This window comes from Rhipicephalus microplus, chromosome 3 (assembly GCF_043290135.1).
Source record: "Rhipicephalus microplus isolate Deutch F79 chromosome 3, USDA_Rmic, whole genome shotgun sequence".
Lineage (NCBI taxonomy): Eukaryota > Metazoa > Arthropoda > Arachnida > Ixodida > Ixodidae > Rhipicephalus > Rhipicephalus microplus.
In genome coordinates this window covers 61086035-61104027 of record NC_134702.1, presented here as the reverse complement: position 1 = coordinate 61104027, position 17993 = coordinate 61086035, and the positions used below count along the sequence as shown (strand labels likewise).

General features: G+C 44.3%; 2 protein-coding genes across 5 annotated transcripts in view; both read left to right on the top strand.

Annotated features, from left to right (window-relative positions):
- Positions 1 to 13781, top strand: part of LOC119161108 (uncharacterized) — a 77331-nt gene extending 63550 nt beyond the window's left edge. For all 3 annotated transcript variants that reach the window (XM_075889625.1, XM_075889626.1, XM_075889624.1), the window contains 3 exons: positions 4104 to 4291; positions 4438 to 4552; positions 13275 to 13781. In XM_075889625.1, the coding sequence (XP_075745740.1) occupies positions 4104 to 4291; positions 4438 to 4552; positions 13275 to 13400 (429 nt within the window). In that variant the 3' untranslated portion in view covers positions 13401 to 13781. The remainder of the gene's footprint in view (positions 1 to 4103; positions 4292 to 4437; positions 4553 to 13274) is intronic.
- LOC119161098 (erythroferrone-like) overlaps positions 13279 to 17993 on the top strand; it is a 44288-nt gene continuing 39573 nt past the window's right edge. Inside the window, exon 1 of one of the 2 annotated variants that reach the window (XM_075889629.1) lies at positions 13279 to 13417. In XM_075889629.1, the coding sequence (XP_075745744.1) occupies positions 13409 to 13417 (9 nt within the window). In that variant the 5' untranslated portion in view covers positions 13279 to 13408. Of the gene's footprint in view, positions 13418 to 13935 lie in introns of those variants that run through there. The other variant, XM_075889628.1, reaches the window with a different exon arrangement.

Here is a 17993-nt window from a genome sequence, read left to right as displayed (position 1 = left end):
CGTCTCTCATAATCATATTGTGGTTTTGGGACGTTAAACCCCACTTATAATCATCATCGTGTACTCCAAAATGGATTAACTATAGAAGCGTACACACTAAGTTTTCGTTAGAAGAAAGATCATTTCATTTTGAAACAAAGTTGATAATCAGTGCTACCCGACTATCTAATACCTACAAATTTTCATGAAACTGAAGCAATGGCTGTATTTCAAGGGTATTCTGAGGTACCTTGCCTCGTATCTTTATTTGTTGGTGCTTTCGCACTTAACGTTCAATGGGCACTCGATGCATGCATTGGATGGTACTCTTAACGCACCTCAGCAAGAGCAACCACAGCGCTTTAAAGGGACACGAGGCAAGATGGAGACGAGACCTTGTGCTTGTTTAGGGCACTATGGTTTGTGATGAACTGCCAACACCCCCACCCATCTCCCTTTTTGAAGGGCACTCTTGACGCCTGGCGGGCCGGCAGCGGTACGCCGCTGTGTCAACAAAATATTGAATTGAGCTGTGCGACAGGGACGCCTAAGGAATTGAGGAACTTTGTGTAACATACAAAAAAACATCTGAATAAGTATGTAGCTTTAGTGTAGGTTGGTGTAGTTCTAAATCCTGTGCTCTGGGCAACTACGCGAGCTCGAAATCAGCGGAAGAGCGTGGAGTGGGCAGCCTAGTGATGTCCTCGGCAACGCACACTTGCCTAGCTGGCGGTTCACTCTTCTGCGCGGGGAAGGCATCAGCTGGAAGTTTAAGAATCCTTTTTGTGTGATGTTAGGAATTTTTTTTAAATAATTGTCTATTATTTTTGTACATTGCTACAGTCAAGTAGTTCACCAAAAGGTTGAGGACCAGGCAAGTCTGCATGGTTGGCGTTTTTCAGGTAGGCGTACGAAGACAGTACATGAAACTTAATTTTCTTTTTCTACCTTCTTTCTGCTTGTTCATTAGCGTTATATGAGTAATTCATTGCTAATACTGGTGACGTTGTCCCGTTGGCAGATGAGGCCCGGCGGGCGAGTGTCCGTGTTCGTGAATTGTAGAACTTCATGCGAGCGACAAGCATCGCTTGTTTTGGACGGGCATCGTCCAGTGCTTATGAGTCGTGCTATGCGATAGTTGACCTCACTGAGGAGTTCAAGGGTAACGTAGGGCCCGCGATAGCGAGGGACAAACTTCCGGCACAAGCCATGCTTCCGCGAAGGTGTTCGGACTATGGTCACCAGTATCTAAGTAAGCAAGTCGGTGGTGGTAGTGAATTTTTGAGAGGTCTTGATTGGACATAGCCGAGTAAGGTGTCACGTTTATTCGGCACTACAGTAAATTTCGTTAATCGGTTCACTGTTATCGGTGGAATAAGGGAACGGGATGTCGAAATAGCACCGTGGTGGACAGCATGGAGAAGAAAGTTGCGTAACCAGTGGTCTCGTCTGTTGGGTTGTTGAAAACATAGGCGACAAAAGGAAAATACGGCCCAAAAAAGTTCATGTGTGTGGAGTATACGTACATGTGCAGCATGTTGGCAACCGTTCTGTTCGTGCGTTTGACTAGGCCGTTAGTTTCTGAATGGTATGACGTAAAATGATGGAAACTACATAAGCACCGACGAAGGGTCTCTTTGACAGCATTTGTGGTAAATTGCCACCCACAGTCGTTGATTACGATGTGTGGATATGGGTAGGTCTAAGTCTGAGAATAACGTCAAACAGCCAAAAGATAGAGACACATTTTGCTGTGACCGATGGCAGTGTTGCCGTCTCACAATGTCGGGCTAGCAGATTTACGCAAGTAATAACCCAACAACTGCCGTATGTCGATCGCTAGAAAGGTATACGTCCCATAAGATCTATTGCAGTTTCTTTAAATGGGGGCTAGGAGGTGAACTTGACTGATGGTGACCAGACGGCGCATCAGGATATGCTGCTTGTAACGCTTACATTGGGTGTGGTGGCGATAAACCTTTCGGCATTGTGGCGTATCCCAGGCCAGTAAAACATTCCTGAGCAGTGTAGTGTGTTCTTGTGCACCGAAGATGGCCGGAAGTTCATTCATCGAAAAATGTCTGTCTGTAGTGGACTCCTCCGTGACCGCAAACAGCGACTGTAAGCTCTTCTCCTTCGGCTTCTCGGACATGAGGGTGTCTGCAATGTCATGTGTTTTTTTTCGACCAGATCGCACAGATCTCGGGGTTGTGAAGTGGAAAAAAAATAGCGAACCAGTTATATTGCGCCCGTCCGTGTATTTCTGTTCTGTGTATCCGTGTGTTTGCGCAACAACCGTTAAGATGTAACTATCTACATGCAGAAATTTTGAATACACAAAAGGGATGTATTGATCAAAGTTGTCAGCGTCGCATTCAATCGTCGGAAGTGGCATGCGAGAGAGACAATTCGCATCAGCACGTCACTGGTTGCCCTTGCAGCAAGCAGCAGAATCATATATTTGTATACACATACAGATGAAGGACCCAGCGTACTAGCTGACCAGAGAGATCCAGATGATTCACAAGCAAGCACAGTGAATGATTAAGCGAGTCTACACCAGCGGACTACCCTTGTAGAGATACTATCAAAACCACTGCACAGTGAAAACGATTTCCAGACACGATTGTTCTGTTCCCGTATATATGGCCGCTCTCAGAGCGACTCAAGGAGGGGCTGGCGCACGTTATCACGTGCTCGCTGGCAGTCGCCTATATGCGGCCAATGCAGTGCCGAGGTCAACACCACCAGCATCGGTATAAACCTCTGTTGATGATCAGAGATTGATGGGCTGGGGCGTCAATATGGTTTTGGCTGGGACGTCAATATTAGATGACACTAAGAGGAATCGACTCAGAGCGTGCTCCTGACTGCGATTTCGCGGAGCGCTTTGCTTGGACATTCAGTGCACATTGCTTTATCAACTTGCCCTGTAATATTTCAGTAACTTTATCAGGACAGACACCAGCCGATATTGTCTAGAAGCCTCCACATAGCGAGCGCACGAGCTTAGAGCAGCCCCCGAGCCTCCACGATGGCACCATACGCGAGAGGGTGCCATTCAAAGTTATCGTGTGAATAGCGAGAGGTGATATCGTGGAAAGTACCAAGTCGGTCTGTGTAGGAGCCGCAGTCATCCCAGAGCAGCTGCTGATCATGTCCACGACATGTGAGGTCTCGCACAGCAGAGTGAGCTTGCTCATTGGAATTTCAGTCATTGGGGCTGGTAGCTATAGTATCACTTTGACAATTTTTTCGACACATTGTGAAATCACAGTCAAGGTGTAGTAAATGACAGCGGTTGCCGTGAGATAACTAATGAAATGTGTGTAACTAGTGATTATACTCAGATCAACAGAGAAGAACAATGTGGCGGCGTGCTCCTTCAGCACGCCCCTGCATGCTCGTGTATGAAGCTACACTGCTAATACAACCAACAATAGTTGCGTTTGTACGTACCGAAACCATGATGTGATCATGTGATTCGCCGTAGTGGAGGGCTTCTGAAGTTCCCACTACTCGAGGTTCTTTAATGTGAACCTAAATTGAAGTGCACTGGTTTTGGCATTTCGCCTCCACCTCAAATGCAACCACCACGGCTGGGACTAACACAGCGACCTGCAGGCCAGCAGTCGAATGCCATAACAAATGGAGACTACATCGGTGGGTAATCAACAAAGTCGTGCGATGAATATTCGAAGCTGTGTCACTATAAAAAAAGTTATCACACGATAACGATTGATGAACCAAGCACCAAATTTTAAGTGAAAGCGCAAAAACTTCACTGCACCATTGTGGCAGATTTCGGACTTGAGTTCGTTCGGTAGCGCCATTTTCTTTAGGTCCTCAGAGACATACGTCTTTGCGGCTGTACACTGCACTAAAAATATTGCTTCCTACGTCAAACCGTTCTTGTATTTCATTGCCATGAAAGTTCACCTAGATTAACCGCAAATCGAGCCCGCCACATCGTGCTCTGCTGCATAGTGCTATAACTAGTAAAATGTAGCATATGAGTGCGCACCCTTACTTCACCGCACATACACACAAAAAGACATAAAGACGTCCAAAGTGCCATATCAGCGTGAAATTAAGCCGATATGTTTGGATCGATTTCCTTCCAGACCCCAACAAGCAGTAGTACTACCTCAGGGAACAACCAGCAAGGCGCATCGAGGAATGTTCTAAGGGGTGCTCGCGCTGCCTCGGAGCAGTCACCAGCGTCCTTCGCGGTTGAATGTAGCCAGTGCCTGGCAGAGACTCCATTCGGGGAAATCATCGATCTTCTCTGGTGCGGACACTTCCTGTGCAGGTACGCCATGTCAGTTTGGTTGCACTACAGTTTCTTGAGAAGCGTCTTTTGAAATTTCAACCCGTCAAAGTGAAGCCCGGAGCAGAGAAGGTGGCCGCATTGCGCAGAATGTTTCCAGCCTTTTGTTCTTCTCTCGCTATGCGCAGGGAGTGCGTGCAAAGAACTGCAGTGAACACGGTTGCCCGCTTTGTCCATTGCCCTGTCGTTCAAGAAGGCGGCTCACAATGCGGTTCTTACATTCAAGAGTCTGTCCTGAAATCTGTAAGTAAAATGTGTAAATAGTTGTCGCATTGTATTCGCCATCAGCATACTGACTACACCTATTCGAAGGCGAATACCTGTTCAATGTTTCTTTAACTAACCCATTCCAATGCTTGCCGCGGTCACGCTGTTCCCGCAAGCTTTTTAATCGCATCTGTTCATCTGAATTTCCTCCTCCCGTCGCGCACTTGCCTTCTATTGGAATCCAGTCTTTTCTCTCTATTGACCAATGGCTATCTTGCCTTCATGGAATGCCTTCACTCCTCGCCTTCTACAATGCCCTCCCAATGCCCATCTCTTCTTCCTCACTTCAGTATAGAGACGTCTTTACCTTAATTGGGAGCTCGGGGTATGTTCCTAAGATTTGTTATTTCGTCATTATAGTCAATCATAGCATTGTGCACCTACTGGCACCGACATCATGGCATGACGACGAGCTACAGTGTGTACTGTGCGGATTATCGTGACTGCGTACCGCTGAATGACTAATTGGATTGTTAGACAAAATAATTATCAGCCTAATAATACCTAGAAAACGATAGGAAATACTACTCGTACTAGTTTTATAAATATAAATAATTCAAATGTCAGTCATTGTCGGCGACAAGTTATCTTTCCATCCATATTAATTTCTTCTCATTCATTTTATTATTACTAAAAGTAGCAGTGTTCATACTTTCCATGGCATTCTTGCTGGTTAGTTCTCACTAGCATCGTGTCTAGCAAAAAAAAAAACCCCTTAGAACTTCACTTTTACCCTTCATTAGTAGTAATGTTGTCAGGTGCAAACATGTATGGCCGCTCCCGCGTCCATTTGTTTCCTCTCGTCGAGTGGTCACAATAGTTCAGCAGACCTGTGACGCGAGCGAGCAAAGTGGAGCTTTCGCTATCTCGTGGTATGTGCTCGACAATGCACAGCCGACGTTTGCGATAAGCGATCCCTCTTGCATATCTCTCATTCATGTATCGGCCGAGTTGACTTATGACGCGCTTGAGACTGGGTCGAATGAGATATCGTACTGCTACGACTACCACTTCCACTGAAACTTCTCCTTCTCCTCCTCCTCCTCCTCCTCCTCCTACTACTACTACTACTACTACTACTTTTACTACTACTACTACTGCTACTACTACTGCTACTACTACTGCTACTACCTCTCACTTTGTCCAAGGCGTTACTGTCACCACAGTCACCTGACGAAGTTTTGTTTATCATTGACTACGCGTTTGCTTGCCACATAGATGGCGCGATGAAAACGTAACGGTATCTAAAAATAAAAGTACAGACTGGCAAAGGGTCAAGCAGGAGTGCAAGGAACATTTATGGCTAAAAGGGAAAGTGGCAGGTCAAATGACACTCCTTGGTTTCGTGTACTTGTGGACGGGAGCAAAGGCCATAGAGGAAAACCAGACAATGGTAGAGTGTATATCAAAGGACATTCAGGAGTTAGGAAGAGAGTGCGAGATAATTATACTAGGAGACATGAATGCGCACATAGAAGATATAGATGGGTATACCGACCCGACAGGCAAAATGATCATGGATATGTGTGAAAGGCTTGATTTGATCATTTGCAACAGTACCGAGAAGTGTGAAGGACAAATAACATGGGAGGTAGGAAGGCTTCAGTCGACGATAGATTATGCACTGATGTCATATAAGATGTACGATAAGCTCAGGGGAATGCACATAGATGAAGGTGGCTCCAGAAGTCTGGGTAGCGATCACAAACGTATCAAGCTAAGTTTTGGAAGAGGAGTGAAAGTGGGAAGGAGACAAGATGAGCAACTACAGGAAAATTTTTATCCAGAAAGGCAAATTGAAATAGCCACTAAACAAATTGAGAAAGTAATCACGGAGGATAATAAGACAGTGTGGACATACACGAATCTAATTAGACTCTTTGAGCTAGAGCTTGCTAAGACGCGTGACAAGTCACCCCGGAAAAGAAGACACAAACCCAAAAGTTGGTGGGATGAGGAAGTTAAGAGAGCCATAGCAAAACGTCAGGAAGCCTCTAGGGAACACAGACATGCTAAGCAGCGGGGTGAACCGACAGATGATGTTGAAAGAAAATGGGCAACCTTTCTAAGCTGTAGAAGGGATGCATCCCTTCTGATCAATGAAAAGATTAGAAGGAAGGGAGCTGAGTGGCTGGCAGAAGTACATAAAAAAGATAGAAAGGCAGCTGCAAAATTTTGGAACCATCTAAACTCCCTAAGAAATGAGACGAGCCTAGAGCAGAGATTTATAACTACAGCCCAAGGTGCTAGGCTAGAAGGGGACGAAGCTATTGAATATATAAGAACAAAAGTGACAGAAACATTTCAACAAATAAGTACTTTATGCACCACAATAGACGAGGACGAATCAAGTGGTGCAATGGCTCCATTTTCACAACAAGAGTGGGAAAGGGCTGAGAAAAGGGTTCCGAGTAGTACATCAACAGGCCCAGATGGCATTCCAATTAGGCTGATAAAGACATTAGGTCCGAAGTCTAAGCAGGCTTTGAGAGAGGCAGTGAGCACAATACTAATCGATGGTGAAGTTCCCGATGGATGGAAACATAGCAGGATGAGCATGATCTATAAAGGAAAGGGGGACAAAGCTGACAGAAACAACTACCGTCCTATAACAGTGACATCAGTGGTCTACAGGCTGGCGATGCAGATTATAAAGGAAAGACTGCAGGCGTGGATAGAGGATGAGGGGGTGCTGGGGGAACTGCAGAATGGGTTTCGGAAACACAGGAGGTTGGAAGACAATCTGTTCTCACTGACGCAGTGCATCAAAATAGCAGAAACGGAACACAGGCCCCTGTGGCTAGCATTTTTGGATATCAAGGGAGCGTACGATAGCGTGGTTCAAGAGGAATTGTGGGGAATACTAGACACACTAGGCGTGGAACATGTAGTCACTAATCTTTTAAAGGGTATCTATAAAAGTAACAAGGTAGTTATAAAGTGGGAAAAACAGGTATCCAAGCCTGCAGAGGTAAAACGGGGGCTTAGGCAAAGGTGCCCCCTGTCACCCTTATTATTCATGATGTACCTACAAGGATTAGAGGCAAAATTAGAGGGAAGTGGACTGGGCTTCAACCTCTCTATAGTCAAACAAGGAAAACTTATTGATCAGGCACTACCAGCATTAATGTACGCAGATGATATAGTGCTAATGGCCAACAACAAGGTAGATTTGCAGAGATTGATGGACATCTGCGGTAATGAGGGAGATAGGTTAGATTTTAGATTCAGTAAGGAAAAATCAGCAGTCATGATTTTTAATGACAACGAAGGTAGTGAGCTTAGAATACAGGAGGTCACGCTAGAGATAACAGATAAACACAAATATCTGGGCGTATGGATAAGCAATGGGACCGAGTATCTGAGGGAACACGAAATATACGTGACGACTAAAGGTAACAGGAATGCAGCAGTCATCAAAAATAGGGCACTGTGGAATTACAATAGGTATGATGTTGTGAGAGGAATATGGAAAGGGGTCATGGTTCCTGGGCTGACGTTCGGCAATGCGGTCTTGTGCATGAGATCAGAAGTTCAAGCAAGATTAGAAATTAAGCAACGTGGAATAGGTAGGCTTGCTTTAGGAGCTCACGGGAATACACCAAATCAGGGAGTACAAGGTGATATGGGATGGGCATCATTTGAGGGCAGGGAAGCTAGCAGCAAGATAAAATTTGAGAAGCGATTGAGAGAAATGGGGGAAGAGCGTTGGGCTAGGAAGGTTTTCAGCTACTTGTACATGAAGAATGTCGACACAAAATGGAGAAAGCGAACCAGGAAGTTGACTGGTAAATACTTAGAAAACAGCAGGTGGCCAAACCAAAAAGAACTATCGGTTAAGAAGAAAGTGAAGGAAACGGAGACTGACATGTGGAGAATGGGCATGATAAAGAAGTCTGCACTAGAGATCTATCGAACGTTTAAGCAGGAAATTGCCAAGGAAAGGATCCATGATAATACTCGGGGTAGTTCTCTACTGTTTGAGGCCAGAACGGGAGTACTGCGAACCAAGACATATCGGGCCAAATACGAAGGGGTAGACACAGTATGCAGTGCGTGTGGAGAGGAAGAAGAAACTGCCGAACACTTGATAATGTTCTGTAAAGGGCTTCACCCTATAGTTCAGGATGATAGCGCAGAGTTTTTCAAAGCACGGAAGTTTAGGGACCGGTAGGGCAAAATAAACTTTAAGCGGGTAGACTTAACTAGAAGGAGGTTATCTCATTGGTGGCTAAAGTCAAGGCACGAGTGAAAATTAGACTCTTCACTGCAAAGTACGAATCCTCAAACTCTTTTTTTTAAGGAAAAAAATATAGTTTTTGGTTCATTAGGTATTACGGCTTGGTGGCTCTAGCCACCGCCCGATCTAAAGGGTACAGCCATATCCATCCATCCATCCATCCATCCATCCGGTATCTTGCGCGTGCGCTGTACCATATACTTTGTTTTGACGTAACCTAACAGTATAAACCTAACGAAAGCAGGAAAAGAACATGTATATAGTACTTAATTTTTCAGAGGCCATTTCAGCTCAGCAGCTCAGTGTCTACATATTCTTGAGGTCTCACCTTTTATTCGCCGCAAAAACAAAACGGACGACACATATTTCGTGCCACTGCATCATTATACATTTGTGCGATCAACACATACCGCTTTTTTAAATACGAAGAATTTCTTAGCGAACGTCGGCGACATTGAGGGTATCTATCTATCTATCTATCTATCTATCTATCTATCTATCTATCTATCTATCTATCTATCTATCTATCTATCTATCTATCTATCTATCTATCTATCTATCTATCTATCTATCTATCTATCTATCTATCTATCTGTCTGTCTGTCTGTCTGTCTGTCTATCTATCTATCTATCTATCTATCTATCTATCTATCTATCTATCTATCTATCTATCTATCTATCTATCTATCTATCTATCTATCTATCTATCTATCTATCTATCTATCTATCTATCTATCTATCTATCTATCTATCTATCTATCTATCTATCTATCTATCTATCTGTCTGTCTGTCTGTCTGTCTGTCTGTCTGTCTGTCTGTCTGTCTGTCTGTCTGTCTGTCTGTCTGTCTGTCTGTCTGTCTGTCTGTCTGTCTGTCTGTCTGTCTGTCTGTCTGTCTGTCTGTCTATCTATCTATCTATCTATCTATCTATCTATCTATCTATCTATCTATCTATCTATCTATCTATCTATCTATCTATCTATCTATCTATCTATCTATCTATCTATCTATCTATCTATCTATCTATCTATCTATCTATCTATCTATCTATCTATCTATCTATCTATCTGTCTGTCTGTCTGTCTGTCTGTCTGTCTGTCTGTCTGTCTGTCTGTCTGTCTGTCTGTCTGTCTGTCTGTCTGTCTGTCTGTCTGTCTGTCTGTCTGTCTATTTATCTATCTATCTATCTATCTATTTATCTATCTATTTATCTATCTATTTATCTATCTATCTATCTATCTATCTATCTATCTATCTATCTATCTATCTATCTATCTATCTATCTATCTATCTATCTATCTATCTATCTATCTATCTATCTATCTGTCTGTCTGTCTGTCTGTCTGTCTGTCTGTCTGTCTGTCTGTCTGTCTGTCTGTCTGTCTGTCTGTCTGTCTGTCTGTCTGTCTGTCTGTCTGTCTGTCTGTCTGTCTGTCTGTCTGTCTGTCTGTCTGTCTGTCTGTCTGTCTGTCTGTCTAACCGGCCGGCCGGCCGCCTGCGACTTTTAGCTCTCCTGGCCGTTTGGATAATGGTATCGATACCAAACTTGGTATGGCATAACATGGCCATACGACGAGCATATTTTACTAGTAATATCCCGAAAATCAAGACATGTATGTCATGAATGTCGTGATTTACATTTCATGGTCTTGCTGCTCTTGTGATGGTTTTGTTCCCATGACATATTGAAAACTGGTATGGTATGACATGATTGCATGGAAAACACAAGCGACAGACCATAAAATGAAAATCACGATATGCGTGTCATGTAACAACATGACTACATGCCACGCTCGTGATGATGCGCTCTCAGCCATTTCGCTAGCGTGACATATACAAAATTTAGTATTACTGTACGTGAATGAATGACTAAGGTATCTGATTGGTGCAAGCATGATAATCATGAGATGCGTGTCATATAACAACATGACTACATGCCACACTCATGATGCGCTCGCGGCCGTTTCGCTTGCTTCACATATGCCAAATTTGGTATTGCGTGACACCAATGAATGACGAAGGCATGCGACTGGTGCAAACATGATAATCATGAGATGCGTGTCGTGTGAAAACATGCCTACATGTCACAGTTAAGACGCCAATATATTTGACGTGACGCGGTGTGCGTGCTCGCCGGCGTTCATTTCGTCGCGTCACGCCAGTGTTGCCACGCCAGGCGCCGGCCCTGCCATATACTCACAAGCGCGCGCCTCGCTTCGTTGTTTCGACGCATGCGGTTTCAGCGCTTCCGGCGTCCCTTCGTCACGAAAAGAGGGAGACGCAGTGTTTTCCGGGTAACGCATAGGCGTGAAATGCAGAATGTCACATTTCGCGCCAGTTGTCGTCGGGTCGCGCCAACAGACTATAGAGTGCTCGCGTTTTGCTGACGTAGCGTCACTGTGCCCAGCGTGCGCGCGCGTCAACGCTACATAGGAGTATGCTGGGCCCTTCATGACGCACTCGCGGCTCCTTTGCTAGCTCCACATATACCAAATTTGTTGTTACGTGACGTACCAACAAATGATGAAGGTATATGACTGGTGCAAACAAGTTAACCCTGATACGCGTGTCATGTAAGAACATGACAACATACCACGCTCATAGCGTGCTCGCAGCCGTTTCGATAGCTCCACATATACTAAATTTGGTATCACGTGACGTGAATAGATGACGAAAGTAAACGACACATCCAATCATAATAACCATTACACGGAAGTCATGTACGGCATCATTTACCTCCACCTCGTAACGTTGTGCTGATCTTAAAGTGACATATCAAGATTTCTCATTCGTGCTTCGCATATCATCTACTCGCACTGCATACGTGGGATCTTCCAATTTTTCCTAACGCAGCGGGGCTGTGCGCAGCGTGCGCGCGCGTCAATGTTACCTTGAAGTATATTGGGCCCTTCATGATGCACTCGCGGCTGTTTCGCTAGCTCCACATGTACCAAATTTGTTGTTACGTGACGTCAATGCATGATGAAGGTATATGACTGGTGCAAACATGATAATCATGAGACGCGTGTCATGTAAGAAGATGACAACATACCGCGCTCATAGCGTGCTCGCGGCCGTTTTGCTAACTCCACATATAATAAATTTGGCATCACGTGACTTGAATAGATGACGAATGTAAACAACACATCCGAACATGATAATCATGATATGGATATCGTGTACGGCACAATCTTCACCTCGCAACGTTGTATTGATTTGGAAGTGGCATATCACCTTCATTCTTCATTTTGTCGATTTCATAGGCTTCAACGATTTCACGCGTAGTTCTGTCACCTGCCCTGTAGAGAATACGGGTGTGTTGAAACACTGGGACGCAACCACACCTCTGACAGTGGAGAGACAAATGACCAGAGACAGTTTTTTCTCCGTTGTACTTGTGTTCCCTAAGTCTTTCGTTCACACACCTTCCGGACTGGCCTATGTACACGCAATCATAGGTCAAACGTGTGCAATAGACAACGCTACGACAAGAATTCACGAATTTTTATCGGTGCTTCATTTCACAATCCCGTTTCCCGCTACTGTCTACATTAACCGCTTTGCACATTCCTTGTAGTCGTTCGGGAGCAGAAAACACTACATCCGCACCAGCCGTTCTCGCTATCCTTTGCAACTTATGCGAAATGGCATGCATGTAGGGCACTACAGCAACCTTGGCTGCCTTAGTGCCGGCTGCCTGGTCTCTGACATTTTCCTTTCCTTTCCTGCTTATATTTTCGGCGACGGCGGTTAACAGGCGCAAGGAATAACCAGAGTTGAACAAACGTTTAGCTTGAGCCCCCAAGCTTGCATCAAGCTTGTGGTGGTACGACTTCATCGGTAAATTTTGAAAACAGATATTTATCATCGGGGGTGGGGGCGGGGGCACGCTTTATAAATTTTGAGTGAGCGGGCGTGAATGGAAGAACCGGATTATTTTCTCACGGTTCATAGCTTCAGCGTACTCCTGCTGACGAAAAATGCAGCCCGAGGTCAAGGAATCTTATGAAGTTGTCTTTTAGTACTTCATGCGTCAGCACCAAGGCAGATAACACTGTCATGAACATGGTTAGAGTTCCTGTAACAACCGTTTCAAAATTGTGATGATAATTATTGGCAACGATCAGACAGTCGTCTATAAATCCAAAAACAGTAATCACATCAGTGTGCTTCACAGACTCGTGAATAACCTTATTGCGTTTCGCTAAGAACAGGTCTTGCGCTAAAACAGGTGCTTCAAAACATTCTACGAGAACTTGTACTTCACAGTGGTGAAAATGGCCACACGTTAATAATGCAGAGGATATGCTTGCAAAAATTACGTATGAATTCAATCGCAAAATAATTAGAGCTCGACAAAAGCTCAATGTGTAAAACTACAAACAACACCTTTGTATTTTCGAACATTTCGCGTGTCACTGTATCATTGAACACGTATTCGCAAATAAAATTTGCAGGTGCTGTCCGTCCAGGAGCGGGCAAGACGCAAGGAATTGCTTCAACAGCAGTCTAGCCGGTCCATGTATGCTTCCCGGGGACTACCTGGAAAGCCCAGAGTATACGACAGTGACGAATATTATTAGCGACTCCAATGACAAAGGTTGTGTGCCTTTCGCCTGCGCTATTTCTGCTTGCCCACCGCTGCCATCAACCGGGAATGCAGACGTTTTTCGCAAGCCCAGAAGCTGCGTGATAGTTGCCGTACCTGTTGTAGGGAGGAGGGGTGGAGTAGTCATCGTGAACTTTTGTCAATAACTTATTTTGCATGCTAAGATAAGGATTTCACTGATTTCATAAGCAAGTCCTTATGACTCATACCAGCATTTAGCACTAACGAATATTCACTCCGATGATGTTCTGTCGGATGGGTGGAATGATAAAAATAGCGCGCACTAAAATAATCTTTCTTTACAATAATTCGAACAATAAAGACAGCGTAGCCGTTGTAACATGTTATCTAATCATCCACACTTGTGTTCACTGCGTGTCTCTCTTTTTAAGGGGCGATGGGTAGCACAGACAGGTGTGCAACTACTGCCTCAATATTATAATAGTAGGCATGACCATTCTTTAGCTAAAAACTAACATAGATGACCAGAAGTTTAGGACTCTTTCTTAAGAAAAAAAATCATTAAAATACAATTCTGGTCGAAGCAACGATGTTTTGCTTCAGAAAGGGCGCATGACATTCGGAAAGAAGTCAGAAAAGTTTGCATTTGTTAGGTTCAGCGGTTACAGTAAAAAAATTTTTTTTCTGACGAGGAGTGCTGTTCTGAGAAAGCGCCATTTGAAATCGGAGTTGCCACAGTGCAGTCCCGGAATCAGGCGCCTTTAGAGTCGTTTTCGAACGTTTTCTATTGCGCTTTCTCGCCACTTAGTGCAAATACTTGTCATTAATACCAGAATTCTTCGCCATGAAAAATGAAAAATCGTATTTTCAGCCGTCTTTGCCCTCCGTACCTCCTTATTACATTATTAACTGTAGAGTATGCACCGTAGTTGGCTGATTTTTGCAGATTCGAATTGCATTACAGTGGAGCAAATCTACAGGACAATAAAAAAGACAATTTGGGTGCACCATAAAGAACCCCAGGTGGTCGAAATTTCCGGAGCCCTCCACTACGGCGTCTCTCATAACCATATGGGGGCTTTGGGACGTTAAACACCACAAATCAATCAAGCAATCAATGAAAAAGACAGTGACTTTCATTTTCGTATCCATGCAATAATTGATACGAAGGGGCGGGCGGAAAAAGCTGTTGTTCGGACAGCCTTATCCGCCCGCCCATTAAATTAAATAGCACTAAATAGCACTGCTAAGGCGCCCTGCCCGAGTCCTTCGGAACGCGTGGCGAAACGCTTGATGTTCTATCGCAAATACGCTGCGAAGACACATTAGAAAACTTTCGGTCGGGCCTAGTTCAATAGGACGCACCAACTTCTGATTGAACTAGTGCCAAAAGATGATTGAAGTATCTCCAACACGAGCCCCTGATTTAGCGTCGTAGCTGATTGGTTCAGTATCGGATGCGTGAGTTTAAAAATTGTGCGTTCGGATCTCACAGATGAAAATAGTGGATGTTCGTCGACATTATTTCAAATTCATTAAAGTATTCAATTTTAGTGTAGCCATAATTGCTGCACAGTAGTTACAGACAAGAATAAGGGACCATTTCGTTTCCTTTGACTAATTATGGGTTGAATTTATCTGGTGTCCTGTAAAACAAAAGCAAGCCCCTCGAAATTTTCCCTTTGTTTCGAAGTACTGGAAGGATATCAGCAAGCAGTTCCTGCAAAACGTTTCCTACTCTCCGTTCCGATCGCTCAGGCACTGCCACTGGACAAAAAACAAGCGACCGTGGCTCAGGCGTACACCGTAAGCATTCGAACGAAGCAAGACTTGACTTTAAAACATTTCATTCAGCGTTTGACGCTCGTGTTGGGCCACTTGGTTATAGGGGACCTGACATAATCAAAGAGTAATAGCTAGCACATAAGCTCGGGCGAAGCCATATGGGGGACCCAGGTGTTCTGGCCCTCCCAAACATTTTAAAGGTATACCACAACGAGAGGACATCAGGCCCCTCCATAAACATATGCTCCTTCCCAATAGAGGACCCATCCTCTCCCAAATAAACCCGCAGACCGACGGCTCGCTCCATGGTGCCAGCACTTGCACTAGCAATTTAAAGTTCTTGGCCGCCTCATCCGACACGCTTGAATATTCCGAACAGCCAGATGTCTAGTGCAGCATATGGGCCAGTAGATCATGGCACATGCGCACCCTCGCTTGCCGGCTGTGCGAAGTCGCGGAAACGCTTTGCTAAAGCGGTCTTTTGGCGTTACTTTGGTGGCCGACATACATTGGGGCATGTAGCATCGACTAGAAAGATGTAACCTAGATAGGACCAATAAAATAAAGGGCTAAACAGCGTGAGTCTTTTCATTAAGAGTCCGGCGTACGTTTAGGACATCGTATGAGTTGTCGAATAAGTTCCCTTGCTAAGCGTAGCTTACTGTTCAATTGAGCGTAATAAACTTTAAGCAGACTGGCACTCTATAGGTGGTCGCAAACCTACCGTATAACATGGCTCTAATAGACGATAGTGTTGCTTAACTATCGGTTGCGTTCTTTCAAAAGCTTTACCCTGTACTCTCTAAATCGTTACCCACTCTTTCTAGCCCTACTCTTACACTGGGCGGCCTAATCCAGCGTGAGGCAGACGGGACGGCTTTGTGCTCTCCCATAGGAGAGTACCGAGTATTCAAAATCTTTAACCGCTTTTTCTAGTCACGTGCCTGAGCATTGTTATAAGCTCACGGGACGGCTTTATGCTCTCCCGTAGTAAACTACTTGTTCTAAACACAGGACGGCTTTCAGCTCTTTCATGGTTGAGTACGAAGTACCCTAATCGTTAACCACTATTTACAAACAAAGTAATGTGATTCGGGATGACCTATTGTTCTCCCATAGTAGAGTGCGAAGTACTCTAAATCTTTAAACAAATTTTCCAAAAAGATTTCTCTGCGTTTATTCGCTGAGGAGATAGTGAACTGGGCTTGTATTTACATGGATGTTGTACTCAATAAGTATTCGTAAGACAAGTTTTCAACCGATTGAAATGCCGGACATACCCATATCGAAGTGCGCTTGCTATTGGCAAAGATCACTAACCAATGAGAAGTTTCTTGAATTCGGCATGTGAGTCGTCATCAGTGTTAGCGGCAAAATTGTATCTGTTACCAAAAAAATAAGCACAGCCTATCGATGGAGTGAACGATGATGAGCGGGGCGAAGCGTCCATTCGCGCGTCCGTCTGTCCGTCCATCAGTGCTTTCGTGCGTGCGTCTGTGCGTCCGTTCCTCCGTCTATTCATCCGTCTGTCTGTCTGTCTGTCTGTCTGTCTGTCTGTCTGTCTGTCTGTCTGTCTGTACGTCCGTCCGTCCGTCCGTCCGTCCGTCCGTCCGTCCATCCATCCGTCATCTGTTTGTCCATCCATCCGTCCGTCTGTCCGTCCGTCCATCTAGAGAACACTCCAAGTAGGCCACTCTCTCGCATCTTTTCATCATATATTCATCATATACAAGTACCGCCATCCAGCGTACATTCCAAGCACTAAACAAGAGGTGGCTATCTACTACTACTGCTGCTACTACTACTGCTATATACATCGAGGACGCACGACCTACGGCTTAAGGAGCTTCGCCCCTAAAAGTAACTATAGTCGGTTACAACCTAAGAATTAATACACTCTCCTAGCCCAGTACTGCAGCAGGCCTGTCATTCATCTGCGCAACCGAGCAATGATTGGCCACATCGGTTCTATTTATAAGCCCATTCTCGCTGGTAATGGAAATACTACGCTTATTATAAACTAAAACTTCGTCGCTCCTTGTTAAAACTATGCATTTCGCAGAGCAGTGACGTCAGAATAAGTTAAGATTAAATTTGTCAAGAATCAAAGTTTTTTTTTTCCCAAATGTGGCGAAATGAACACTAGACTGTACGGGCAAGTGATATGCCTGAAATCCGCGAAATCTATATACCTGACGTCACGTACATATCCGACTGCAATTCTGAAAGACACGTATGCAAATTCTGCCTGGGTTGGACGGGGACCGCTTAGCGGGAAGCTTACATGTATCTGCAACTTATATACTAACAAAAAACAGAGGCATTACTGCCCTATACGTAAACCTAAAAAAGGTTAACATGTTACTATTACCGTCACCCTAACCTAAAAAAAGTAACTGACGTTACCACTGCGATTACCCTGCAATCATCAATTTCAATCAATGCGTCTTTGCTACACGAACACACAGTGAGGACTTTTTTATCCCTCATATAGGTATCTTTCACCTAATACTTCTAAACTAAACAAGGATTATACTCAACTTTCTCAATTAACGAGATTTGTTTGTACAAATGTTTCGAACCTTAGTAATGTTAGAGGGGCTTAAAGTTGCCTGTAGAGTTATACAAGATGGCTTCGAAGTCTATGGCACATGCGGAAGGTTTTTTTCTCAATGCAACAGCATACACAATACGACATTAAATTATCCACACTATACCCAAGGGAAGCATCCCTGAACTCTGATGAAATTTATACTAATCAGCTTTTTCCGGGTACGAACAACACCTGAAGTGGAGATTCTCAAAATCGAAACTATACTAG